At 56.8% G+C, this 27591-nt stretch overlaps 1 protein-coding gene across 1 annotated transcript; it reads left to right on the forward strand.

Moving 5' to 3' along the window:
- Positions 1-1778: 1778 nt before the first annotated feature.
- On the forward strand, positions 1779-27493 carry RASAL1 (RAS protein activator like 1). Its single transcript, XM_045534781.1, has 21 exons — positions 1779-1873; positions 5893-5949; positions 7624-7737; positions 7928-7989; positions 10318-10447; positions 12450-12531; positions 12611-12742; positions 14520-14608; positions 15619-15736; positions 15883-16036; positions 16404-16468; positions 16746-16858; positions 17946-18138; positions 21306-21443; positions 22017-22161; positions 23210-23382; positions 24051-24188; positions 24270-24405; positions 25186-25306; positions 26093-26169; positions 26423-27493. Exons 1-21 carry the CDS (start codon positions 1809-1811, stop codon positions 26560-26562), a joined length of 2442 nt encoding a protein of 813 aa, XP_045390737.1. The 5' UTR covers positions 1779-1808; the 3' UTR covers positions 26563-27493.
- Positions 27494-27591: the final 98 nt, after the last annotated feature.

A 27591-nucleotide genomic window follows, 5' to 3' on the forward strand; every position in this document is an offset into this window, starting at 1 on the left:
AAGACTTGGGGCCTGTTCTGCTAGACCCATTTCTCAGATGGGGTTAACAGAGGCCCAGTCCCTGGGGGGATCAGGGGACTCACCAGGCAGCCACCAGCTAAGGAGAGAATTCCAGGGCTCTGAATCCATCCCCAGCCTGGCTGGGGTGCTGGGTGGGGAGTGGAGGAGAGAGATTGGGAAGCAGAACGCTGGGCTGCTCCCGGGGCTGGGCAGGGCGCTCCCAGTCCCGCCGGTCTGGGCGTCTGCTCCCGCACCCATTCTGCACCAGTTCCCATTGGCGCCCAGGCCTGAGCTGGCCAGAGTGGGGCAGGCCTGGAGCCAGCTCTTCCAAGAGCTTTTAAGCAGGTACACAACAAACTCACAGGGAGAAATCAGTGTGTGTAAACATCTGCTCTGCGACAGGCCCTTCCTGTCACATCATCTCATTTAAAACTTAAAAAATATACAAACGTGAACCTGCAGGTGCAGAGAAAAAGAAAAGCAAATCTCTGCGTGGGGTGGAAGGGCATACTGGAAGGCTTCCCAGGAGAGGTGACATTTGAGCCACACCTTGAAGGACAACAATCATAATATCAAACACTTTCTGAAAGTTCACCAGGTGCCCGTCACTGTTCTGAGAACTTTACCCTCATTATCTCATTTAATTCTTTCAAAACTCCTCTGAGTGAAATGCCATGTCATCCCACTGACAGGCGAGAAAGCCAAGGCACAGAGAGGTTAAGTGACTTGCCCGGGTCCACACAGGTATCAAATGGCAGAGTCAGGATTAAAACTCAGAAAGGCAAATCACTTACGTAACTGTGAGACCTCCGCCAAGTCATTGAACCCCTCTGAACCTCAGTTTCTTCATCTGTAAAATGGGGGTAACTCTGAATGCCTAGTGCACAGCTATTGTGAGGACAGAAGTGAGCTAATCCTCACAAAGCGCTGAGAACAGTGCCTGGCACGCCGCAAGTGTTCCGACAACCGAAGATGACTTTTTGTCATCGCTGTAGTGGTTGTTCTCGGCAAGCCTTCCCCTCCCCCTCCGGCGGCGGCGTCCTCCCCCGCAGTGCCCGCCCGTGACGTTAGAGCAGCCGTTCGTTGGCACAGTCTGGGTTTCGGTGGAAACTCGCAGGAGATGGAAAGGGATGTTCGAGGCCCCTCCCTTGCTTCCGAACGGCCCCCCAGGGAGCGCGCGACTCTCCCTCTAGCGACGCAGCCGCCCACCACGGATACTGCTCCCAGACAGGCCCGGAGGTCGCACCGCGCGGGGGAGGCGGTGCCTACATGGTAGGCAGGGGAGGGGCACGAGAGGTGTGAATGTGTTGCATGGGGGACACGCGGGGACTGACCGGCTTTAGCGCCCGGTGCCAACGCCCCGGAAGCCAGCGGCCTCGCCCGTCACGGCCGTGGCCCCTCGCCACCTGGCGCTTCCAGCCTGGGCGCAGCCGGGTCCGCACGGCCCGCGCGCTCCGCCACGCAAGACCGGGGTGCCGGCAGAGGGCGCGAGGGAGCCCGGGGGCGGCCGGGGGACCCCGCGGGAGGCGGGGTTGGGGGAGGGCCCTGGGCCGCCCCCCGCCCGCCGGGATCCCGGACGCCGAGGCAGGAGCCGCCGTGCCCCCCGCTCCTACCTGCAGAGCCCGGCGGGCGCCCCTCCTCCGCACCTGGTCCTTCTCTGCCTCCGGAAACCTCGCGCCCGGCTACGCGCCAAGACCCCAGGGAAGGGCGCCGGGCTCGAAGCTGGTGACATGTAGACGCCACCCCACCCCCGGTCCAGCCTCGGAACCTGGGCGCCCTTCTACCCGGAAAGTTTGGGGCTGGGCGCCATGGCCAAGAGCAGCTCCCTGCATGTCCGCGTGGTGGAGGGCCGGGCGCTGCCCGCCAAGGACGTGTGAGTGCTCCCGGGGCGCCTCGGGGGTCGGGGGGCGCGCCGGGCACGGGGACGGGCTGGAGTCGCCCATCCCGCGCGCCAGTGGGGTCGCAGGAGGGCGGGAGGTCTTGCCTAAGACCGGCATTGGGGCGGGTCCCCTTTCACGGGGCCAGAGGTCCCCATGCCCATTGCCGTCCTGGTGGGAGGGGGCGCCCACCCCTAGCAGATGCCCCGCCCCGCCCCTGGCAGGGGGGCGTCTTCGTTCCCCGGGTGTACTAAGGGGGGTCCTCCGGGGCTGAAGAGGGGATTGGAGGGTCAGAGCTGGGGAGGGGTTTGGGGGACTCTTCCTTAATCCGGGCGCGTGTTGGAGGGGAGGCTTCTACGGGCCTGGGTGGGGCCCTAGGAAGGGAACCCCGGGGAGAAGCCCCAGAGAGCCCGGGATCCAGAGGGGCCCCAACATTCTGCGTGCATCTGGTGTTTAGGTTTGCAGAGTGTCACCAGGTGGCCCTCTGGGGTCCTTTTCACCCAGATCCCTGAGCTCCCCAGTCTTGCAGCTCCCAGCCCAGTGTGGGCCTTCCCTGGCTGCTGAGCTGCGTGAAGAGCCAGCTGCCCCCTGCAGCCCCCGCCCCTCCCCAGCCAGGTGTGGTGGGACGGGGGGACCCTTGGGCTCCCCTCACGACCAGCCCCCGGCTACGCTTCTCCCTGGGCTGAGTCAGCAATTGCTGAATCAGCAGAATGGGGGGGTGTCCCCCTCCTGCTTGGCCTGGTGCCCAGAAGGGACTCTGAGGGTGTCAGTACCTGAGACAGGTGTGGGATCCTTGGGAGGACGTTTGCCGTGTGACCTTGAACCTGGTTCTCTCCAGGCCTTGGTTTCCCCTGTGGGCAATGGAGCTCTGGACGGGCGTCTCGGCCTGGATCCCGGGGGTCACACATCCAGCTGTGAGGGTGGAGGACCTGTTAGGATTTGCACTGTGGCCCCCGGGAGCAGGAACGTGGACGTGGAGCCTCCACCTGTGTCCAGGCTGGGGCTTAGCCACGTGCCAGCTCCGCAAGCTGTGAGCGCCCCGCGAGGACAATCCTGCCCTTGGTTCCATGACGCCCCTTCCCAACACTGCAGCTGCGTCAAGAGGGGAGCTGGTTAGGGCAGTTTTAGCCGCCCCCCCAATCCTCATCAGCTACCCCAAATAAACACGCTCGTGGAATAAAAGCAGAGAGCTTGCTGTGCAAATACAGTGACAAGGCCCCTGCCACCTTCTTCCTGAGATGTCCCCTGAGCCCCCGAGAATTAGAGATTCTGCAGCTGTCGGGGAAGCGCAGGCGGGGTGGGGGCCTGGCAGCTGGATGGCTGAAGGGGCCCTTTCCAGAAACTGGTTCCCACCTCACTGAGCTCTGGCCCCTCCACCAGTTCTGGATGAGGGGTCAGAAGGGGTGGCGGGTGTCACCCTGGGCCTGGACACTGGCTCACAGGCTCCTGCTTCTCCGGAGAAGGGAGTTGAGTCATACCTTGTTCCTACCCACCTGTCCCCAGTTCCTGGGCCAGGGTGAGCTATGAGGTGGGCCACGCCCCAGAGCAAGGGTGGGGAGGAGTCAGTAAGCCCCCGCTGGGGATCCAGCCACCCTGCCTCAGTTTCCCCAGCTGTTGGTACCATTCTTCAAAGAGGTTCTTCTCAGAGCATGCCGGGATCTCCATGCCTACGAGGGCTCCCAGGTGGGGGGTGTTCTCGCTCCCCTCTCCTAAGGGAAAGGCTCAGACACTGCCCAAACCACTGCCAGGTTTGAGAGGGGTCCGGGACGAGGCCTCCGCAGAAAATTTAGAGTCATCACTATTATTAATAATAGCAGCTGTCAGTCATTGAGGGCTTGGTATGGACCAGCTCCTGTGCTTAACTCTTTGTATGGTCCTATTGGCATCTTCACTTTACAAATGAGAAAACTGAGGACCAGAGAGGCAAAGTGACTTGCCTGAGGTCACACAGGTACGATTTGAACCCTGACTGCTTCCGCGCACAAACCAGACTGGGCAGGCGATGGCTGGGGGGGCTGCTTTCCCAGGCTCGAGCTGAGGCAGGGGCCGTGGGAGAGGCCAAGAGTCTAGAGAGATCAAGGGTCTGGAAGCGGCCACCCCCTCCCGCCACCATTGCCCCTACCTGATAGGAGCCTGATAAGGCCTCGTGCGTCAGAGCCCTGGCGCTGACTAGTGCTGAGCTCGGCTCCCACGGGGGGGCCGGGGGTCAGGCCGGGTGACAGGAGGGGGCGTGTCTCCCAGCCCTTTGCTAGTGGGATCCCAGCCAACCTGACCCCACCTCTGCAGTTGGGGAAACTGAGGAATGGGGGCCTTCCTAAAGGAAGCTCAGGGGTAGAGAGCACAGAGGGAGAAATTGCGACACACACAGGGCATTATCCAGCCTCAGGTGTCCGGGGATGGGGTCCAGAGAGGGACACTGAGGCTCCTGGGGTTGCCCAGTCCAGTGGGTTTGGGACGGAGCCAGAAGGGGAAACTGAGGCCTGGGGCACTACACAGATGTGGGTTCACAGGCAGAGCCCAGAGGGGAACACAGGCTGTCTCTTGGTCTAAAGTGCTCAGGGATAGAAACCAGATAGGGAAATCGAGGCATCTGAGAACCAGCCAGACGGGGCTATGGGGAAGAGTCCAGAGAGGGAAACTGAGGCACGAGGGAGGGCTCATCCAGCCAGACAAGGCTCAGGTTGGAGCTGACTCTTAGTGCCACCATCCCTCTTCCCTGGAATCCCTGAGGCGTTTGTGGATCTGTGACAAAGCGAACAGAGAGCAGGTGGCAGAGATAGAGTGGCAGCTGGGGTGTCGAGGGAGAGGGCCATTTAGACGGGGGTGGGGGGCACTGGTTAAGAGTCTGTGAGCCCCCTATGCCACCACCCCTCCCGGCCTCAGAGAAGATACCCCACAAACCTGCTCATTCAGAAACATCTCCGGGGGCCACCTGTGTGCCAGGTGGGGGGCCTGGAGGAAGGAGGAGGACACACACTCTCCCCTAAGGAGCTCACAGTTCGGAAGTTGCAGGAAGGTGGGGAGACAATGAACACATCAAGAAATTGGGGAGCAAGGTGATTTTAGGTGCTCAGAGGGGTTGGAGGGTTATTTCAGACAGGACAGTGGTACTCAGGAGCGGCGTCTTTGAGGAGATGACTTTTGGACTGAGATTTGAATGACAGGAAGAAGCCACCCATGACAGGATCAGGGACAGAGTGTCTTAGGCAGCAGGAACAGCACGTGCAAAGGCCCTGGGGCTGGCAAGAGCTTGAGGAAAGACAAAGGAGGCCTGTGCGATGGGGTGGGGAGCAACCGAGGGGCCCTGCTAGACTGCTTGGGGTGTACTGGCAACTGTTATTATGAAGGGGGGATGGAGCTGGCTTTGGTTGGCCAATGGCTCATGGCTACTCGAGGGGGTGCAGAACATCTTTTCTTGGCTCATTTTTGAGATCTGGGTCCCCTGGTCTGTTCCTGCAGGGAAGAGTCTGCTGAGGAATGGGGAGTCCCCTCCCCAGGGAAACCGCCACTGAAATGCAGTTGGGGGGCAGGGCTTACCCCAGAGGGTGGCTTGGGGGAGAGCTGGAGGCTCCAACCCCAGGAGGTGTGTGTTAATACTGTGGCCAATTTATAGAGCAGGGAAACCGAGGTCCAGAGAGGGGAGGGGACTTGTCCAGGGTGCACACCCAGGGGGAGGTGAAGCAGGTGTTGAAGACGCCCCAGCACACGCTCTCGACCACAGCTTTGGGCTTTCCGGGCCCGGCCTCACGCCTCCCTGCCCCATTGCCGTGGGTGCCAGGACTGCACACAGGTGGTGGGTCAGGCATGCCTTGGGTGGGCGCCTGGGCAGCCGTGACGACGCCCGCTGGCCCCCTGAAGTGCTGCCTCTTAGCTGGACTTGCTGTGTGACCTTGGGCAAGCCCCCTTCCCTCTCTGGGCCCCAGTTTCCCCATCTGTATGATAAAGGTGGGTCGGACCCCCGCCCCCATGGCTGCCCTCTCAAGCCAGTTCCTCCCCGACCCTCCTCCTTCCGCAGGTCTGGGAGCAGCGACCCCTATTGCCTAGTGAAGGTGGACGATGAGGTGGTGGCCAGGTGAGCAGTGGCGACACCAGGCCTGGGGCCGGGGAGAAGGGGAGGGGCTCTCTCTAGACCCGGGCAGTCCAGGAACAAGAATTCACACTGAGGGGGCAGGGAGGTCATGCTTACCCCACGGGGGACAACGGATGCGCCCTCCCCCCTGGACCCGACGATGTCCCTGCGGCTCCCTGGGGCTGACTCAGTGCTGCCAGCCTGTGCCTCCCTGGGCGCGGGCAACTCACGCTTGGCTGGACCGGCTGGTTCCGGGGCGCCGGGTGCCGCGGGCACTGGGTGCGTGTGCCCGCCCAGCTGGGCCTGCTTGTGAGTGTGGGGGTGTGTGTGCGTGCTGCAGGGCTAGTGTGAGCACCTGTGACCACCTGTGCATGTCATGCGTGTGTACCAGTGTGGCGTGTGCGTGTGCACATGGCTGTCCCGTCCACACATGTGAGCACCAGCGCCGGCCTGTTTGAGCACACATGTGAGCTGTGAGTGAATCCTGGAGGGGAGGTTTGGATCGTGCTGTGCTTGGCTGTCACCCCCGCAGGCCAAGGGACAGCTCTCAGCCCCCGCAGGTCTGAGGGGGTGGGTGGGCAGGTGGCTGAGGCCCTGGTTCCTACGGAGACGGTGGGATTCAGGATGCTGCCGGCACCGGTTCTGGTCCAGATGGACCGGGAGCCGGGGGCGGGGAGCGTGTATGGGGGAGGGGCCAGCTGCAGCACCCTGACCCCCTCCGTTGCTCTCCCTGTGCTCTGGCTGTCCCCTTGCCACATTCTGTGACACCACCCCAAACCCACAGACTGATGTTCCGTGGGAACCCGGGCGCTGTCTCTCCCTCTCGGGGCGGCGAGGAGCCTTCCAGCTCAGGGGCTGGGGAGCCGGGGGCCGCTCTAGCTGGGAAAAGCCCGGGGTGGGGGCGAGAGGGTGTTTGGGAGGAAGCTCTGAGGGTCCACCTGATGGCGGTGCCCCTGGGCGGGGGGAAGGGCGCGCGGTGTGCGCACGCGTGCGTGTGTCCGCTCTGCCGGGGGAGAGTGTGGCGAAAGGAATGAGGAAGGGAGCAAGAACCCAATTTAGCAGCCACACATTGGGGCGTGTCTTCACTGGGCTAAGTAGATTCTTTGTTCCCTGTTGGGTAAAGGAAGTGCATCTGCAGGGGTGTTGGGGCAGGGGTGCTACGTCTGCGTGTCTGTTCTGGTCTTGCCTTGGTCCCCCCCTTCCTGTGCTCCCCTCCCCTGGCTTACTGTGTGCTGCGAAGCCCGGCGTGCTCTGGCCCCTGCCCTCCCCACTTTCCCACCAGGCACCTTCCTGTTCCTTGAACTCGCCGAACACATCCCTGCCACAGGGCCTTTGCACATGCTGTTCCAGCCTTCTGCAAGGCTTGTCCTCACTGTCTCTCTCCTCTTTGCCACGTGTGTGTTTTGACCAGAGGAAGCCTTCCCTGACTCCCTCATCTCTATCTCCCAGTCCCAACGAGGGTCTCGTGTTTCCGTGTGCCTGTGTTTCTGGTGGGTATGTACCTAGGTTCTAGGTGCGTGTGCGGGTGGAGTGCCTGTCCAGGCCCCCGCTGTGTTTATGTGCTGGTCTCTGAGTATGAGTGTCGGGATCCCTGCGTGTGTGTGTGTGTCTGGGTCCCCAGATGTCTGCCACCTGTGCGGCCCGAGGGCCCCCAGCCCCCTGCACCCGCTTTTGCAGGACAGCGACCGTCTGGCGCAGCCTGAGCCCCTTCTGGGGGGAGGAGTACACTGTGCACCTGCCTCTGGATTTCCACCACCTGGCCTTCTACGTACTGGACGAGGACACCGTCGGGTGTGTGGCTGGGGCAGGTGGGGTGTGTGTGTTGGGGACCTGAGCCTGGGCGCCTGAGGGGAGGTGGGACATGGGGTCACACCCCACGGCAAAAAGTGCCCACCCACCCAGCCCTTGCCACTTGCCCCCACTTCTCTATGGGCGGGGTGGGGGTCCCTGACTCGGACCCTCCCCGGCTGCCTTTCCGCAGGCACGACGACATCATCGGCAAGATCTCGCTGAGCAGGGAGGCGATTGCAGCCGACCCCCGAGGTGGGCCGGGGGCACCGGCCACAGCCGGGCAGAGGGGGGAGGGCGCTGTGCCCAGAGTGAGCATTCACTGTGGCATATAGCAAGCGGCACAGGGAAGCGCTGAGCCCTCAGTGGAACGTTACTTCTGCTGTTGTTTTTGTCTTTAATTTTTGAGCAGTTAATTCATTTGCCTAATTCAATATTCAGATTTTACAATAAGCAGTGAAACTCTCTCTCAGCCAACTGCTCTGCTCCTTTCTTGCATGTCCTTTTAGAGATATTTTAAACATATGCAAGCAAGTAACAATAGTAATAGCAGCACTTAGATAGTGCTTACTGTATACTGAACACATGCTCAGTGCTTTGCACGCATCAATGCAGTTATCATAACCCCGTGAGGTCGGTCTTCTTATTGTACCTGATTTATAGGTGAATAAATGGGGACACAGAGGGTTAAATGACTTGCCCAAGATCTCAAAGTTATTAAGCACAATGGCCAGAATTTGGATCAAGGTTGCTAGTTCCCGAGTTTGTGTTCTTCATACTGTACTGTTTTTTTTCTCTGCTTACACAAATATTATCTATGATATTCACTGTTCAGTATCTTGCCTTTCCATTCATCATGCATCTTCGAAATCTTTCTGTGACAGTGCTCCAAGAGTTTCTGCATTCTTTGCTCTTTGTGTGACTTCGCGCTGCACCACGGTGTGGATGTACGGTTGTTTATTTGGCTGGTCCCCTCTTGATGGCATCTGGGTTATGCACAGTTTTTGCCTAGTTCAAACAATGCTGCAGTGAATAGCCTTCTACCAGCATGACTTCACACATGTGCAAGTTGTATCCATCAGTCAGATAAATTTCTCTATGAAGGACATTGAAAACGTTTTTATACATAGTATTTAAGAATCACTTTATTTCCTCTTCTGTTTATTGTCCATTCATATTATACATGCATTTTCCTCCACTGAGTTGTTTGCCTTTTCTTACTGATTTGTAGGAGCTCTTTACATATTAGGAGTCTCGCTCTGTTGCCCGGGCTAGAGTGAGTGCCATGGCATCAGCCTAGCTCACAGCAACCTCAAACTCCTGGGCTTAAGCGATCCTCCTGCCTCAGCCTCCCGAGTAGCTGGGACTACAGGCATGCGCCACCATGCCCGGCTAATTTTTTCTATATATATTTTTAGTTGGCTAGATAATTTCTTTCTATTTTCAGTAGAGACGGGGTCTCGCTCTTGCTCAGGCTGGTCTCAAACTCCTGACCTCGAGCGATCCACCCGCCTCAGCCTCCCAGAGTGCTAGGATTACAGGTGTGAGCCACTGCGCCCGGCCAGGATCCAATATTTAAAGAAATAAAAAATGGAGTCACAAGAAAGGCCAGCAATGACAGCAATAAATTAGAGCAATATATTAAAAAATAAATAGGCAGGTTTTTAAAAGAACCAAATAAAACTTTTAGAGATAAGTACAATTGTTGAATTTAAACACTAAGTGGCTGAGTTAAACATCGGCTCATTCATAGCTGAAGTGATACTTAGTGAACTGGAAGAGCGATCTAGAGAAATTATGCAGAATTCATCTCAGACAAAAAAGGAGAAAGAAAATATAAAAAAGAAGTTCAGAGACATGGAAAATAACCATGAACGTCTAACATCCATTAAACTGGAGTCCCAGAAGAATGGAAAAACTGGGGAGGGGAAATAATAATAATAAAACCTTGGAGAGAGAAAACAATAAAAAATATTCATGGCCTAGAATTTTCGAGAACTGAAGGAAGGACAGGATCCTATAAATAGAAGAATCATCACAATCTTCACTAAGCAGGATTTAAAAATTCGTTATCTAGGGACATTGTGGTGAAACTACAGAACTTCAAAGACACAGTCCTCAAAATTAGAGAGAAAAGATAGACCACTTACAAAAGAGTAATTATTAGGCTGAAAGCTGATTTCCCAAGAGCTACAAGGGAAGCAGTGTCTTCAAATGTTGAAGGAGGGAGAGAGAGAGAGAGAGAAAGAGAGAGAGAGAGAGGGAGAGAGGGAGAGAGGGAGAGAGAGAGGGAGAGAGAGAGAGGGAGAGAGAGAGAGGGAGAGAGAGAGAGGGAGAGAGAGAGAGAGAGAGACCAACCCAGCTTTTTGAGGGAGGAGTATGTTGAGATTAATGATGAGTATGTTGGCATCGTGGGCAAATCTCTTTTTCCCTGGGCCTCATTTTTCTCATCTGAAAATGGGGATAATTACAGCACCGGCATCAGAAGTCGGTGCCTTGACACATGTTTAATGTCAATTGAGTTTTTAAGTTAACACAATGACCAGTAGATGCTTCGTAAGTGTTAGCGCCTGTGCCCTCCAGGGATCGACAGCTGGATCAATCTGAGCCGCGTGGACCCGGACGCGGAGGTGCAGGGCGAGGTCTGCCTGTCGGTGCAGATGCTGGAGGACGGACGGGGCCGCTGCCTTCGCTGCCACGTGCTCCAGGCTAGGTATGGGCAAGGCGGAGGTGGTGTGGAGGGTGGTCTGAGAGTGAGCAGGGATCCCCTGGGTGTCCCTCCTGCTGCTTGGCCTTTGGGATCTCCTCACTCCTGGGGCACTTCTGGGATGGCAGCCAGGTTCCCGGTGTGGACAAACAGTCCAAGCTCACTTGGTTGCAAGTTCCTGGGTGCAAAGTCCTTGTTAGGTTTCTTGTGACCAGCGACGACAGCCCAACACTCAGGCTGGCCACACAGACGAGTGTGGAGGTGTAGTGATCAAATTGTAACTGACAGATACACGATTCCTCCTGGCTTAAGCAGAAGAGCTAGTTTACTGGCTCGTATGACTGGCATGTAGCTTCAGCCATGGCTGGATCCAGGTGCTCAGCTGGTGACATCAGGAATCTGTCTCTATCTTTTGGCTCTGATGCCCTCTGTGTTAGCTTCATTCTTAGGCAGCCTCTCCCCAGGTGGGGGCAAAGATGGCCCTAGCAGCCCAGGCTGGCATCCCATCAACGAAGCCACTCCAGCTGCTGTTTCCCACCATTTCTGACCAATGTCCAGGATTAATTCTTATTGGCTCAGTCTGGGGGACATGCTTGTCTCTGAACCAATGACACTGACTGATTGGCTAGCACTGAGTCACAGCCCCTTCCTGGAGTGGAGGGAGGGATTGGCTCCCCCCAAGTCATGTGGGCTGGGAGTGAGGGAGGGGTGGGTCCTGTCCCAAACAAAATCAGAAGGAAGATGGATGCAAGACCAGAAAAACCCACCGGTGGCCCTCTGGGGCCACCGGCTCATGGGACACCCATCTGCCCTCTTAGCTACTTGTCACTGTCATCCCCTTCTCCCTTCCTCAGCTCACCATCATTTTGCTCCTGTAAATACCTCCGCCCTCTCCCCCTCTCTCCCCCATCCTGTCTTTCTGCCTTTTTTCACACCTCACTCCCCCAACCCTTACTTTTAGGCCAATCCTCACCCAGATTGGGGAGGATCTCCTATTTCTAGCTTGCTGTGTGATCACAAAGCCCTTCCTTGCCCTCTCTGGGCCTCTCCCACCACCTCCAGGTTTTTGTCCCCAGCCTTGGCGCCAGCGGGGGCTCCCCAGAGTCTGGATGAGGGAGGACCAAGGAGGCAGGGGACAGGCTGAAGGACAGGGGACAGCGTAGGACAGGGGCTCCCTGTCTTCTTTGTGCCCATGGCCCCCTCCCCAGCCACAAGGCTGTGCAGGATTCTTCCAGGGATGAGAGGGACCGATTGCTGTCGCTTAGCAACTGGGCTGGCTCCTAGGAAACCAAAGAAGGCAGGGATGAGCAGGGATGGGAAGGGAGCAGGAGGAGGAAGCAGGCAGCCCCCAGTGGGGGTGGGGTGGGGGTGCATTCCTAGATTTGGGGACCTCAAGAAGGAGGGATGGGGAAGCTGACTGGGGTAAGGCTTTGGGGTTGTCATGGCAACCAGAGGCAGGGGGGCCCTGCCTCATGCCTTCTCTTGGATCCTAGACAGAGTGTGGGCATGAGTGTTTGTTGAATGAATACACGAACTGAGCACCATCACCTGCCAGGTGCTGTGCTAGGCGCCTTACACACATTTAACCCTTGGCCTAGTGAGGTCGGTCTGTTATTACTCCCATTTTCCCGATGAGGAAACTAAGGCTCAGAGAGATGAAGTGACTTTTCCTAGTGTCACCCAGCCAATAAGTGCAGAGCTGGGCTTTGAACCTTTGCATCTAGTCTCCAATTTAGGACCTCCAGGGAAACTGAGGCTCCCTTCCCCCCTCCCCACTGCACCTTCACTTTTGGGGCTTTTGGATGCAGGATTTGATCTTTCTGTGCCTCAGTTTCCTCATCTGGAAAATGGGAGCATATGAGTGCCTCATCATAGGGCAGGTGTGGTGAGAGGTGCCCCTTGCTGGGCCCCTATAGTGGAACATTTTGTTGTCTTGGAAACCAGCAGCATATGAATGATCTACCCTGAATCCCCTTTTGTTTCCTCACTCCTTTCCTCATCTCCCCAGGGACCTGGCCCCCCGAGACATCTCCGGCACGTCCGACCCGTTTGCACGTGTGTTTTGGGGCAGCCAGAGCTTGGAGACCTCGGTGAGCAGTGGGCAAGGGGCTGGGAGAGGGGCCTCCGGCAGCGGCTCTCTCGCTCACAGACCACTCACCTCGCCCTCAGACCATGAAGAAGACGCGCTTCCCACACTGGGATGAGGTGCTGGAGCTGCGGGAGGTGCCCGGCGCCCCGTCCCCACTGCGGGTGGAGCTCTGGGACTGGGACATGGTGGGCAAGAACGACTTCCTGGGCATGGTGAGCCTCACTCTCTGCAACGCCATCCGTGGCTCCCCAGTGCCTCCTAAGGAGAAGGAAGACGAGATGGGCTGAGCCTCGCGGGGCTCAGAAGGGCAGACGTGCAGGCTGCATCAGGTCCTCTGGCCAGGCCTGGGTGGTGGGAGACCATTGCCCCATTGTGCAGGGGAGGAAACTGAGGCTCTCAGAGGTATGGGAACCTACCCTGGATCACAAGATGGACCCAGATTTTCACTCTGGGGTGAGAGCATGCCAGATGACTGACTGTGTGCCAGCCCTTGCTAAGTGTCCCTCCAGCAGAGCCTCATTTACTTAGCCCTCGTGGCCACGCTGTGAGGCTGGGACTGTTGTCATCCCCGTTTTACAGATGGGAAAACTGACACTCAGAGAGGTTAAGTGGCTTTCTCAGGTCAGATGACTAAGAAATAGCAGAGCCAGGATTTGCGTTCAGATCTCTCTGACTCCAGAACCTAAACCTTTAACTCCTAATCCTGGAAGCTCTGGGCTCAGGGTCTTTCTCTTGGTTTCCCCAACTGTCAAATGGGTGTGATTGTTCCTGCCTCTCGGTGGTAGCTGAAAGTGGCTGAGAGTTTTTCAAAAGAGGCAGGATAGGAGTAAATAAGAGGGAGGCTTGGTTATGTGCTGCAGGTGGTGATATAAAATATGCAGCCGCTTTGCAAACAGTCTGATCATTCCTCAAATGGTTAAACAGAGTTACCACGTGACCTAGCAATTCTACTCCTAGGTATGTACCCGAGAGAGACAAAAACCTATGTCCACACCGAATCTTTGATGTTAGCATTCATAGCAGCATTAGTCATGACAGCCCAAAGTGGAAACAACCCAGTGTCTATAGCAGATAAACAGACTGTGATCCACCAATACAATGGAATATTATTCAGCCATAAATAGGAATGCAGTTCAGTAAGTCCTCACTTAATGTCGTCGGTAGGTTCTTGGAAACCGTGACTTTAAGCAAAATGATGCACTGAGACCGTATGCCGCAGGGACTTCACTCTTGTTCCTATCAATTAGCCTACGGTAAATTGGTTTCCTTGTGTGTCATTTGGTGAAGACGTACTGTACCGACACATGCTACAATGTGGGTGAATCATGAAAACGTTATGGTAAGTGAAAGAAGCCAGTCCCCCCGCCCAACTCATATTATATGATTCCATTTATACGAAGCATCTAGAATAGGGAAATCCATAGACACGGAAAGTAGATTAGTGATTGGCTGGTGGGGGGGGGTGGAGAACAGGGAGTGACTGTTAAGTACAGGTCTTTTTAGGGGACAGATAGACAATGCTCTGAAATTAGTGGATAGACTAAAAACCACTGAGTTGTATGCTTTCAACAGGTGAATTGCATGGGATGTAAATTATATCTCTACAGAGTTATTTAAAAAGAGAGGGTGGGGTGCAGGGGCCCTCTGGACTGTCCTTAAGCCTTTTGATAGATGGAATTTATGTTCCCTAACAGAGCTGAAAGTACACTCAGTCCAGGCATACTGTCTCCAGCAGCTGTGTGACCTTGGGCAAGTCATTCCACCTCTCTGAGCCTCAGTTTCCTCAACTGTAAATTAAGTGCTCCCTGGAGGCCCTCAGTGCCCTGGCAGCAGCTGATAATTTGGGACAGGGTAGGGGAGGATGAGGTGGCCCCCAACAGGCCACAGTGCCCCTCCATGATGGGCGGTCTGAGCTCTTCTTCCAGGGCTGGGTGGGGCTGAGCCTGGCGGGACAGGGCCCAGCTGAGGGTCTGTGTGTCCCACCTGCAGGTGGAGTTCTCCCCGAAGACCCTGCAGCACAAGCCGCCCAATGGCTGGTTCCGCCTCCTGCCCTTTCCCAGAGCCGAGGAGGATTCTGGGTAAATGTGGGTGCAGAGGGAGGGGCCAGGCTGGAGCCCTGTCGGGTACCATCCTCAGCTTGCGGGTGGGTCCTCGGGGGTGCCCATGCCAGCCGCACACTCCCACTCTGCCACTTCATTCATTCGTGCATTCCTCCGTCCATTCAATCAGCGTGTAGTGTCTCTCAGGGTGTGTTCACCTACGTCCAAATGAGTTCGCCTTATGCCCATCCCCCTGTTCACATGCAAACATGTCAGTTCACACTTGCTGACGTGTGTTCAGCAATTTGGGTCCTTCCACACCTATCCACACCGTCCATTCCTTTTATCTATTTATTTTTTTTGAGAGTCTTGCTCTGCCATCCTGGGTAGAATATAGTGGCATCATCATAGCTCACAGCAACCTCAAATGCCTGGGCTCAAGCAATCCTCCTGCCTCAGCCTCCCGAGTAGCTGGGACTACAGGCTCACGCCACAACGCCGGGTTAATTTTTCTATTTTTAGTAAAGACAGGGTCTCGCTCTTGCTCAGGCTGGTCTCAAACCCCTGAAATCAAATGATCCTTCTGCTTCGGCCTCCCAGAGTGCTAGGATTACAGGTGTGAGCCACTGCGCCCGGCCCACACTGTCCATTCTTGTACACTCTTGTTTACACCATCCCCACTGTCCTTCCCTGTTTATACCTGTCAATATAGATTCACACCTGTTTATACTGGCCACGCCTGTTCACACCTGTTCACGCTACCCACACTTGTCTACTAGTCCTGTACACAGTGGCCACACTGTTCCGCTCTGGCCACATCTGTTTTCACTGTCTGTGCTTGTACATTCCTATTCATACCTGTCCAGATCTGTTCACAGCTGTTCACACCTGTCCATACCCATTTGCACCTGTTCACACCTGTCCACATCTGTCTTCCTTTGCAAACATCCATGCTCTTTACCTGTGTTCCCACCTGCCTCTCTTGGATATCCACGCCTGCCCATAAGTACTTATTTATGTTCCTTTGCCTGTGGTCCCATCCCGGGCAGAGGGAACCTGGGTGCCCTGTGGCTGAAGGTGCGTCTGACCGAAGACCGTGTCCTGCCCTCCCGGTACTACCAGCCCCTCCTGGAGCTGCTCATGGATTCTGTGCTGGGGCCGGCAGAGGTGGGTGCACCAGGCAGGTGATTCTACTATGGGGTGCCGGGGGGCTGGGTCCTGAGCTCCCCTGCCTCAGGGAACCCCTTCTGGGCTCTTGTGCTTTGGCCTGCCAGGGTCCCAGGTCACCTCTCCAGCCTCCTGTCCCTGCCCAGGAGGACACTGCCAGCCCCCTGGCTGTGCTGGAGGAGCTGACCTCGGGGGACTGCCGCCAGGACCTTGCCACCAAGCTGGTGAAACTCTTCCTTGGCCGGGGCCTGACCGGGCCCTTCCTGGACTATCTCACGCGGCGTGAGGTGGCTCGGACCAGTGAGTCGTGCACATGACCCCCTGACATCACTCCCCAAGTGTGGGACTGCAGGAGGGTCCCTGGGAGAGGAATGGGAGGTCTCAGGCAGGGGCAGGGGCTCCTTTCTATATGGGTCCCTGTGCTGTGCACCCCCAGGCAGCTGGGAACACAGTCCCAGGTTCAGGCTCTGGTTTTGCTAATTGTGAGCTGTGTGACCCCAGGCAGTTCACTTAACCACTCTGGGCCTTTGTACTGTGAACAGAGTTGATATTTTGGGTCTCCCTGATTCTTGAGGCTGGAAAAATCATGACCCCCACCTTAAGTGAGTGGAGTGAGCTGGGCCTAGCACCCCCAAATCCCAGCACACACTTCCCTCTGTCCTCCCAGCTGACCACAACACCCTCTTCCGGTCTAACTCCCTGGCTTCCAAGTCGATGGAGCAGTTTATGAAGGTGAGTTGGGGAAGGCCTGGGGGGGCCGGGCGCCGCTTCCTTCCCAGCGCTTCCCTGGCCCCCCGTGCTTGGCTGGCTTCAGGTGGCACTGAGGGGCTGAGCTGCAGGGCTGGTGGCTGGTGCCTGGCCTTGCCCTGAATTGCACCGGGGTAGCGTCCCGCACCCGGCCCTGGCCTCTCTCTGAACCTCTGCCTGCATGGTCCCCGCTGCGCCCAGCTCACGGGCATGCCCCGGCCTCGCCCTCAGCCCTGCCTCCTGTGGTGCCCCCTGCCCCCAGCTCGTGGGCATGCCCTACCTGCACGAGGTCCTGAAGCCGGTGGTTAGCCGCGTCTTCGAGGAGAAGAAGTACATAGAGCTGGACCCGTGCAAGATGGACCTGGGCCGCACCAGGTGAGCGAAGCCCAGGGGTGGGCGCCGACCCCTCAACAGCCTCACTCAACGCTGGGATCCTTGTCGGGCTGGGCCTGTGCCGACCGCCCCCCACCCCCAGCCTGCAGACGCGGCTGCGCAGGAGCACCGTGATTAAGCTCAAAGCCTCACACGTGAGCCCCTAGCTCCTCCAGCTGTGTAGAATAGCCGCTCCAGGCAGGACTCTGAAACTGAGCTCCCTGGGTTCGAATCCCAGCTCTACCACTGCTCCTGGCGGACAGGTTGCCTTAACATCTGTGGCTCAGTTATGTTATCTGAAACTCGGGCTCATGACACCCGAGTTACACATGCAAAGCCAAATGACAGCTGGGTGAGATCGGGAAGAAGTCATGCTATGCCTTTATGGGCTCCTCCTACTTTGTTTCCAGAACCTTCTCCCCTCCAGCCAGGGCAGGCTTGTTCCCACGGGGCCACTGGAGCTGGTTGCTGGGCAGTCCACTGGGGACCATGGTGGGGACAGGAGAGGGTCTTTCCTTGTGCTGCCCACACCTTCCGCCCACCCCAGAGGCAGGCATCAGGACCCCCTTTTACAGAGGATGAAAATGAGCCTCAGAGAGGGGGGCCACGGCCTAAGGTCACGCAGCTGGGAAGTTGCAAAGCAGGGATTTGATCCCGGGCAGAGTCCGTCTGGGAAACTCCAAGCCAAGGGCTTTTCCTGGCACACTTGACAAGGCAGGGGAGACTCAGCGGGTCCCCCCGGGGACGGAGCATCGGGAACCTGGGCAGGACAGTGCAAAGGCCCCGAGGTGGGAGCGTGTGTCTGGCACTGACCAGGGCCTGTGATATGAGTGATGTGGATGACGGTCACTTTGCGCAGGTGACATTTAACCTGAATGTGGGGGCAAAAGTGTCCCAGGCAAAGGGCCCAGCAAGTGCCAAGGCCGTGAGACGGGACGAGCTCAGGGTGTTTCGGGGGCAGCAAGAGGCCCGGCGGGGGTGGCGGGAGCCAGGCTGCGGCGGTGGGGGAAGGCGGGTCCCCTCCGAGCTCAGCGGGGGCGTCCGTGGAGGGTCTTGGGGGGCACCTGAGCTGCTCTGCCGGGCCCTGCAGGAGGATCTCCTTCAAGGGTGCGCCCTCAGAGGAGCAGATGCGGGAGACCAGCCTGGGGCTGCTGACGGGCTACCTGGGGGCCATCGTGGACGCCATCGTGGGCTCCGCGGGGCGCTGCCCGCCGGCCATGCGCCTCGCCTTCAAGCAGCTGCGCCGGCGCGCGGAGGAGCGCTTCCCCCAGGCGGAGCGCCAGGTGGGCCGGGGCCCCACGGGGGGCGGCCAGGCGGGGGAGGCAGTAGCTTGTCCTGGGTCACCTGGAGACTCAGGAAAGAGGCGGGCCCAGAACCCAGCCTGCCCCTATCAAAGCACTCTGTGTCCTGGCAGAAGTGGGGACAGCGTTCCTGCCAGGGTGTGGGACCCAGGGGTGGTGATGATGATAATAATAAAAATAATAATAATAATAATGATAATAATAATAGCAGCTATCACTATATGTTGTCTGACCATGGGCTAGACCTTGTTTTAAGTGATTTACCTGTTTGTTACCTTATCTGAGCTCCACATCCCTCCTGTGAGGTGGATACAGTATCATTCCCATTTTACAGAGGAGGAAACTGAGGCCCAGAGAGGTTAAGTCTCACAGCCAAAAAGGGGTCATGTTGGGATTGGCACTCACCGAGGAGGGCTGGCTCCTGAGTCTGTGCTCATAACAACCAAACTATGGAGTCTGGCACAAAGTAAGCACTTCCTAAATTCCAGCTACAAGAGAGAGGGAGCGAGAGGAACACAGATCTGGTACACAGTAGGGACTCAGTAGGAAACACCTAAAATGAAGTCTAAAAATAAATCCTGGCTCATGCTATTGCTTTTACCAACATTGATACGAAAGTTGCAAACTCAGGTGCTGGGGGTTTGAGGTAGGTGCGGCCCATGAGCAAAGTAGGCAAGGCGTGGGGAACAGTGGCGACTGTGGCAAATTGGAGCTCCCACATCCTGTCTAAAGGGGCCGCTCCAGGGGATGGTTGCCATCCAGGAATGGGGGCCTGGTATTGCCAGGTCCTCAGAGTTTTTGGTTTTTTTTTTTTTTAAGCCAACATTCTGGATTTTATGTGAGGTCTCTCACTTTTAAAATGTTGACACTGGCTGGGTGCGGTGGCTCATGCCTATAATCCCAGTGCTTTGGGAGACCAAGGCAGGAGGATTGCTTGAGGCCAGGAATTTGAGACCAGTCTGGGCAACATTGTGAGATCCCATCTCTCCAAAGAAATTTAAAAATTAGCTGGGCGCAGTGGTGCATGCCTGTAGTCCCAGCTACTTGGGAGGCTGAAGCTGGAGGATCACTTGAGCCCAGGAGTTGGAGGCTGCGGTCAGCTGTGATCGTGCCATTGTACTCCAGCCTGGGTGACAGAGCAAGAGCCTGTCTCTAAAAAAATAAAATAAAATAAAATTTGCCTAAAATACAAACAGAAACCGTTTGGGCCAATCATTACAGCTTTGGGCTTGGACTGGCCTGCGGGCCACCAGCTTGAGACTCTCTGGTTTAGTGCTCAGCACATCTGCTGAGGTGGCTGTCATCGTCCCCACTGACAAATGACATTGGGTGAGACTAACTGCAGACATACGCAGTGCTGATGTCACAGAAATGCACACTCGGGGTTCACTTTGCAGAAAGATCTAAGCCTTGCTCAATGTCGGAGACATAACGGCCCAATTCCTCAAGCCTGGGTGAAGAGCTTTTGATTTATGCCATCTCTCTCTCCACTTCCTGTTTACAGATGGGGAAACTGAGGCCTGGAGAGGTAAAACACCTTGGCCAAGGGTGTGGACTCAAACCTAGGCCTCCAGACTCCCAGCTGGGGTCTCTCTCCCCCCTACCCCCTGCCACTGGCTGCGGAGTGAGCTCTGGGACTCCAAATTGGGATGTGACTCGGTTTACACCCACGTTGGCTGGGCTCGCACCTGGGCTGCCGGCAGAGGTGCTAAGTGGGACACAGCTGGGGCAGGCAGGCGGGAAGAAAAGGGGGAGGCTGGCTCCCCAGACAGCCCAGTCCTTGTAGGGGGAGCCAGTGCTGGTGACACCCAACTGTCCCCCAGCTCTCAGCCCCCAAGGTGGGCAGGAAGCAGGGACTTTCTCAGCCCCACACGGGTGGGTGGGGCCAGGGGCACCTAGGGAAGCCCCTTTCTCTGCTGCTCTGACACCTGTTCCTCCCACTCGAGAAAGGAGGAAGTTAATGAGCTGCGGTGAAGACTAAAATTACCCTGGACCACAGCTGGGGGGGGGTGGTGGCCTTAGGGGTAGTTTGGAGACCCTCCCTCTGGGCAGCGCCAGGTACCCAGGTCCTGCAGGGCTCACTGTCAAGGCTGAGATGCCCCAGGAAGTCGGCACACACCCAGGGGAGGGTATTGTTCCACGTGTGAATACAACCTCTAAATAAACACGGGAGCACATTCGGGCTAACTATAGCCAGGCAAGTGTGAGAGGTGGGTGGGGACTTGGTTTGGGGAGAGCAAGACGCGCCCAGGATGGAGGTGCACCCCCTCCCTGAGTCACCTGCGGCAGCTGGGACAACCAGCCTCACCTGTAGGCGGGCCAGCCGCGCACTCACACTGGGGCACCGCACTCGACAGTTTGTGGAGAGCACAGGCTGGGGGAGGGGGTCACACACAGCACGGACTCTGGAGCCTGTCGAAGTGGGTTCACTACTGTGCCTCGGTTTCCTCATCTGGAAAATGGGAATAATTGTTCCCACCCCACAGGGTTGTGATTAAAAGTGACAGTTCAGGCTTAGTTCCTGGCACCCAGGGAATGCACCCTGGTAGCTGGTTGAATGGCAGGAGAGAATGGTGAGGAACAGAGTTCAAATCCCGGCTCTGCCCCTTATAGCTGTGTGGCCATGGGCAAGTGACCTTCCCTCTCTGGGCCTCAGTTATCTCCTCTGTAAAATGGATATGTGATCCCTCCTAGGGTGAGTGTTAAATAAATGAATGGATGGAGAGGTATCTGGCCTGTTGCTGTTACGATGGTAAATCACAGATCTGGGTCTCCTCTATTCGCCAGCTGTGTGACTTTGGACAAGTCAGTTGATGTCTCTGAGCTTCTGCTTCCTCCTCTGTAAAGCGGGAGTGACGCTGGTACCTCCGTCACAGGGCTGTGCCCTTAGCACAGCGCTTGGCACAAAGCGGACTCTGAGGACATTTGGCTAGGTCTGATTTTGCAGGATTGGATTGTTACTCCATTTTCCAGGCGGGAAAACTGAGGCCCAGAGAGGAGGAACCTCCTTGGCAGGCTAGTATGGCCTCTTGACCCATCACCCATCCCACTTCTCCTCGCACCACCAATTTCTAGTCCTTCCTGCCTCAGTTTCCCCAGCTGGGAAGTGAGTTTCGCGGGCCCCTCTTACCTGCCGCCCCTCCCGGCAGGACGTGAAGTACCTGGCGATAAGCGGCTTTCTCTTCTTGCGATTCTTCGCACCTGCCATCCTCACCCCGAAGCTGTTTGACCTCCGGGACCATCACGCGGACCCTCAGACCAGCCGCTCACTGCTGCTGCTTGCCAAGGTGCCGCCAGCAGTGGGGCCCCTCATCCTGGGTGATCTTAGCCAGGAGAAACAACTGTGTTAGGAACAGAGCTGGGAGGCCAGACCCGCAGCAGATCCAAAGGGCACCCAGAGAAACCCATGTCTGAAACACCACCATTCGCATTCCATTCTGAGTGCGAAGGCATTCGCTATGCTCTCCAATTTCCTCTTTGAAACGAAAACCTAACCCTTCCAGGAGAAAGTGGAAAGCAGGCTGGCAGTCATTGACACCTTAGCATGAATTAGATCATCCTTTGCAAAGCAGCGACAACTTGAGGTTCTGCTGGGCTCTGAGTATGCATGATAGGATCGGGCGGTCCTGGATGGGGGAGAGTCTGGGCTTGGGAGGGAACAGAATAAGGGCACTTGGGGTGCAGATTCCAAAAGGCGGAGGGAGGAACAGATAGTGCCCAAGGCCGGTGCTGGTATGAGTCTTCTCCTTTCATTGAGCACTGATTTAGGAGCCAGGACCCTGGGGTTGTGTTCTGAGTCCATAGAAGGCCCTCCCCTCCGCAGTGACCTTGGCCTTGGCATCCCTTGCTCTTTGCTCCAGGCCGTACAGAGCATCGGGAACCTGGGCCAGCAGCTGGGCCAGGGCAAGGAGCTGTGGATGGCCCCCCTGCACCCCTTCCTGCTGCAGAGCATCTCGCGTGTGCGGGACTTCCTGGACCGGCTGGTGGACGTGGATGGAGATGAGGGTGAGCTCCTGTGGCCCTGCCACACCTGGCTTGTCACCCCACTGGGGCACTCAGGGCCTCCCCCCTACCCCACCGGCTTCTCAGCACTGAGAATGTGGACCTGTGGGTCATCTAGTCAGTCAACTAACATTTCCTGACACCTACTGTGCTAGGCCCCAGAGATGAACAGAGCTCAGGCCCAGTCCTCCAGGCATCCCAGCCCATGTGGGGACGTGGGTGGGATCATGGCACACTGTGCATGCAACGGACAAGTGTCTATAATAGGTGCTGGGGACACGGCAGTGAACGAGACAAGAAAATCTGCTCTTGTAGAGGTTTTATCTAGTGTGGTCCACAGGCTGTTAGCAAGATGAGTAAGCAAATGATGCGATGTGTTAGGGAGTCTAAGTGCCAAGGGCAACAAAGAAAGGAGGGTAGGGAATGTTGAGGTGGGAGTGACAGATTGAACTTTTCAATAGGTGGCCAGGAATGGCCTCACTTTGGTGACATTAGAATAAAGACCTGGAGGGGGACAGAGAGCGAGCCAGGTGGATGCTGGGAAGAGTTCCAGGCAGGGAAGAGCACGTGCAAAGGCCCTGAGGTAGGAGCAGAGAAAGCAACAGCGAGGAGGCCAGTGAAGAAGAGTGAATGGGGGGCAAAGGAGTGGGGGGCCGGATTGTGGGGACTTCATAGGCCGTAGGGAGGATTTTGGCTTCAACTTGGAGGGAAACGGAGCCACGGGACGGTTTTAAGCAGAGGAGTTGGGGTCAAGTCCATATCACAGTGTGGGGCCCAGGGCATGACATAGTCAGGTCCAAGTGACAGAGGAGCAACCTGTGAGAATGTCGAACATCCCTCTCCAACCCGAGAAACTGCAGGCGGTGGTGCAGCTCTGCTCCCCCCTGCCCCAGTGGCACCATTCCCTATTGAGGGAGGGGATCTGAAGTCACCGTGTCCTTCCCCTGCCTCTAGGGGAGCATCTGCCGAGGCCCTGGGCTCGCTGGCAGGACAGGTTGAGCCAAGATAGGAAGGGCTCACTGTCCCCCACCTCTCTTCTCCCGTTTCCCAGAGGCTAGTGCCCCAGCCAGGGCCCTGGTCCCGCCCTCGGTGACTGTTCGAGAAGGCTACCTGCTGAAGCGCAAGGAGGAGCCTGCCAGCCTGGCCACACGCTTCGCCTTCAAGAAGCGCTACTTCTGGCTCAGCGGGGAGACCCTCTCCTACTCCAAGGGTCCCGAGTGGCAGGTGGGGCTCCAGCCCAAGCTGGAGGGGTTTGCAGTGGTGGCCTACCTCGTAGGGCTCCCTCTTTGTAACTAGGGGGGAAACTGAGGCCCAGAGTGGGCGAGGCTGCAAGGTGCTGCTGTAGCAAGTTCACAACTGCAAACTCTCAGGACAGGCTTTGCTCACAGCTTCGGGCCAATGCGGCAGGGGACAGGGACAGGCATACACCTACCCACACTCGCCAACACACATCCTTCAGAATGTGCACAGGTAGCAGCCTGGACACACGTCCCCGATGTAACACACACAGGGCAGGGACAATGCTTAAGGACCGTCCAATGTTCCCAGACCTAGGCCACATGCTATATAGACTCACGTAAAATCGGGTGTGTTTGCTCAGAGATTCTATTGTTAAATAAGTTGACAAATGTGCTTAGAACCACATCCCCCGCACCATAAGTGGTAGCTATTATTATTATTATTATTAGGAAGGAAACTGATGCCCAGAGAAGTCACTCAAAGAGTGACAGGGTGGGACCGCAGGACTGGGGGAACAGCCGAATGGACAGGCACACAGAGCACAGATGTAGCATGGAATGTCCCCGCCCCTGGGGCTCCACCTGACGCGCACATCCAGAGGGAAGCTGTCCCTGGGCCCCAGCACGCGCTGCAGCGACAATCGCTTTCCCCAGATGCGCACCTCCATCCCGGTGTCGCACATCCGCGCTGTGGAGCGTGTGGACGAGGGCGCCTTCCAGCTGCCCCACGTGATGCAGGTGGTGACGCAGGACGGCGCGGGGCCGCCGCACACCACCTACCTCCAGTGCAAGGTGAGGCGCAGGGATGCGGGGCGCAGGGCGGCGCCCCTTGGTTCCCACCCCGCCCCCTGATCGCCTCCCACCCGCTTGCAGAATGTGAACGAGCTCAGCCAATGGCTATCAGCCCTGCGCAAGGCCAGCGCCCCCAACCCGGACAAACTGGCCTCCTGCCACCCCGGTGCCTTCCGCAGCGCCCGCTGGACCTGCTGTCTCCAGGCCGAGCGCTCAGGTGAGCGGGCAGGTGGACGGCAGGCTCCGCCCTCCGCACCTGTCAATCAGCGGCGTCCCACCTCTGCCTGGGCTGGCTGTGCAACCCCGGGCAAGTTAGGTAACCTGTCTATGCCTCAGTCTCAGCTATGAAATGCAGTTGTCAGGATTATATGAGTCGGTGCGCACAAAGCACTTAGAACACCGCTTGGCACATAGTGCTCATTAAATGTGAGATCCTGTTTTTAAGTACCCACTCTGTGCCAGCGTCGTGCGGTGCACAGACATCGTGTGCTTACCGTCAAGGAAGACGAGTGCATAACCAGACAATTATAATACAATGTTGTAAGGGCCAAGATGAGGCATTTGAGATTCCAGAGAAAGCCTCTGACCCAGCCAGCCTCAGGATGGGGGATCAAGGAGGGCTTCCTGGAGGTGGTGCTGCTTAAATGCAACCTGGGTAGAGTAGGAGCTAAGCAGGGAAGTTGGAGACAGAGATGGGTGAGCAAGAGTGTGGCAGGCAGAGCAAACGGCCTGCAGGTGAGTCCGAGTGGGCTGATGGGTGACAGGTCTGTGTGGCTGGAGCCTAGAGTGTGGAAGGAGGGTGGGGAGAGGTGAGGCTAGTGCTGGAGTCTGGGGAGCAGCCACGGGGCTGGATGAGCATGGAGGAAGTGGGACTGGAAGGAAGTAGTGGGTTTGAGGAGAGATTTCAGAGGTAGAAGGGGTCGGACTTGGGGACTGCCAGGCCATGGGGGCTTCTGGAGGCAGGGGAGGGGTTGCTGATGATGCGGTGTGCCTTCAGCTGCCGGTTGCAGCCGTACACACTCAGCTGTCACCCTGGGGGACTGGAGTGACCCGCTAGATCCGGATGCTGAGGCCCAGATGGTGTATCGGCAGCTGCTTCTGGGGAGGGACCAGCTCAGGTAGGTGCCCTCAGCCACCCCACTTCACCCAATGACCCGCTGGGCCAGCCAGGCCCAGGGTGAGGACTGGGTGTCTACAAAGTCAGGGCTTGGGACACATCCTCGGTGGGCCCTAATGTAGAACCCGATCTTAGGATCTTTTAATACCTGGGGCTCCAGAGACACAATTCTCATAAAGTCCTGGCCTCTTGAACTTGCTATATGACCTTGGATATGTCCCTTCCCCCTCCTGGCCTCAATGACAGAGATTTGTCCCAACTCATTATAGAATGGGTTCTGAAGCTGACCTGCCTGGGTTCCAATCCTGAAATGGCCACTTACTGGCTGTGTGATCTTGAGCAAGTTGCTTAACTTCTCTGTACCTCAGTTTCCTCATCTGGAAAATGAGGCTAATCATACTCCCTACCTCATGGGGTCGTCCTGAGGATCAAGCGAGTACATACAGGTAGACCACTTTGTAATCAATAAACGGTAATGATTATTATTACGCTGTGTGATCTTAGGCAAGTTACTTTACCTCTCTGTGTCTCAGTGACCATCTGTATAATGGAGCTAATAGTAACACCTACCTCACATAAATTTGTCATGATAGTTAAATGAGTGAAAACACATAAAGGGCTTAGAATAGTGTCTGACACTCTAGAAATGTTTGCTGTGATGATGATGATGATGATGATGATTCATAGGAATCTGCAATTTCTCCTGCAACCAGCAGAAAATCTCTGGGGTAGGGAGCAGGACCGGGAATCAGGAACCAGCCTTGTCTTTCTCCCTCTTAACTTCCAGGATGCAATTCCTGGAGGATTCCAGCATGAACACGACTCTGGAGGCGGACACAGGGAAGGGCTCCAGAGCCACAGAAGGTAAGAAGTTAAGGAAGCCCCTTTTCTTTTCCTTTGCAGACACTTCCCACAGCTTGCCAGGCACACCCCTGCGTCCTCCCACCCGCCCTCCTGTTTCCGGTCTGCCACCGGGCTGCGGGGCTGTGTGTGGGGGCTCCGGGGGATTTTAGGATTCTCAGGGCACAAGGGGAATCTGCAGCCTAACCTGAGTCCAGGTTAGGGCAGCCTGCCCTGCACTGGTTCAGCCCCTGCGGCCCCGTTGTGTCCCTCCCAGGAGCCTGTCCTGATGTCCTGGCCCGGCAGAGAGCAGCGGCTGCCCGCCTGCTGGAGGTGCTCTCAGACCTGGATCAGGCCCATGAAGAGTTCCAGCTGCAGGAGCAAGGGAGGGCGGCCCCAGGCCACCTTAGGCCCTGAGGAAATGACGGAGCCACCTGGAAGGAGGAGCAAGGAGCCACGGGGCCCTCCTCCTCGTGCCCTGGCCCTGTAGTCTCCTCATGGCCGTCTGGTACCTCTTTGATGCTGTGGCTTGAAGGCTCCAGGGCATGTGTGCCCCGAGTCCGGAACTCAGGGCATGGAATTCCCTTTGGCAGGGGCCAGCCTTGCCTTGAGTGACTCTCATGCTCTGGGTTGAGTCAGACTGAAGTGGATAGGATAAGGAACCTGACTTATTTGCTGAGCTTGGGGGTCCCTGCCTCCCCAGACTAGCCTCTCCTTACACCAATGAGGCCAGCTTGGCCCTGAGCTGCTGGATACAGCTATACCTGAACTCCTAAGGCCCATGTGGCCTCGTTGCCCCAGACAGGCACAAAATGGGCTCAGCCTTTCCTGTTTTGATGTCTGTTAGTCCCTGTAACCTCACTGATCCTTCTGTACCCTGCCCTTGGCCAGGAGCCCCAACCACAGGCCTCCTCAGGAAGAACTGAGGCTAGGAGACCCGTGTGCTAGGCTCAGATCCTTCGAACCTGGGAGACCTTGCCCTTCTTCGAGCCTCAGTTTACCCTGTATGAAATGAGGTGGGAGTGAGTCTGATGTGTGGTTTTTAAATTGGATTCCACTGAGGCCATTCAGGAGCCAGGGAGGGTTTCTCAGACTATCTGGTCCACAGCCCACCCACTGGGGTGTCTGCTAGAAATGCAGATTCCTGGGCCCCACCCAGCTACTGACTCAGAATCTGAAGGTATGTGGGGGCAGGAATCAGGGTTTTGAACGGGTTCTAAAGCTGATGTGGGTGAACATAAGGTTTGAGGACCACGGGCCTGGGAAATAGGCAATTTTATATATTAGGGTTCAGGGTGAGATTTTTGTCTGAGAATGACAAAAATATTATTAAACGTTTGGGAACACTCAGCTGGCGGAACTGGACTCGTTTCCGGTTTTGGGTGACTAGAGCGTGGGGCGAAAACAAGCCTACCTGGCAGGGGGTCCGGTGGCCCCGGGAAGACG

This window comes from Lemur catta, chromosome 21 (genome assembly GCF_020740605.2).
Source record: "Lemur catta isolate mLemCat1 chromosome 21, mLemCat1.pri, whole genome shotgun sequence".
Lineage (NCBI taxonomy): Eukaryota > Metazoa > Chordata > Mammalia > Primates > Lemuridae > Lemur > Lemur catta.

What these genes read in the sequence shown, in the direction of transcription:
- RASAL1 (XM_045534781.1), top strand. Translation starts at nt 1,809, where the DNA reads ATGGCCAAGAGCAGCTCCCTGCATGTCCGCGTGGTGGAGGGCCGGGCG. An exon ending in CCACCTACCTCCAGTGCAAG is followed by an intron (nt 24,189 to 24,269) that starts GTGAGGCGCAGG and finishes ACCCGCTTGCAG; the next exon opens with AATGTGAACGAGCTCAGCCA. An exon ending in GGGCTCCAGAGCCACAGAAG is followed by an intron (nt 26,170 to 26,422) that starts GTAAGAAGTTAA and finishes TGTCCCTCCCAG; the next exon opens with GAGCCTGTCCTGATGTCCTG.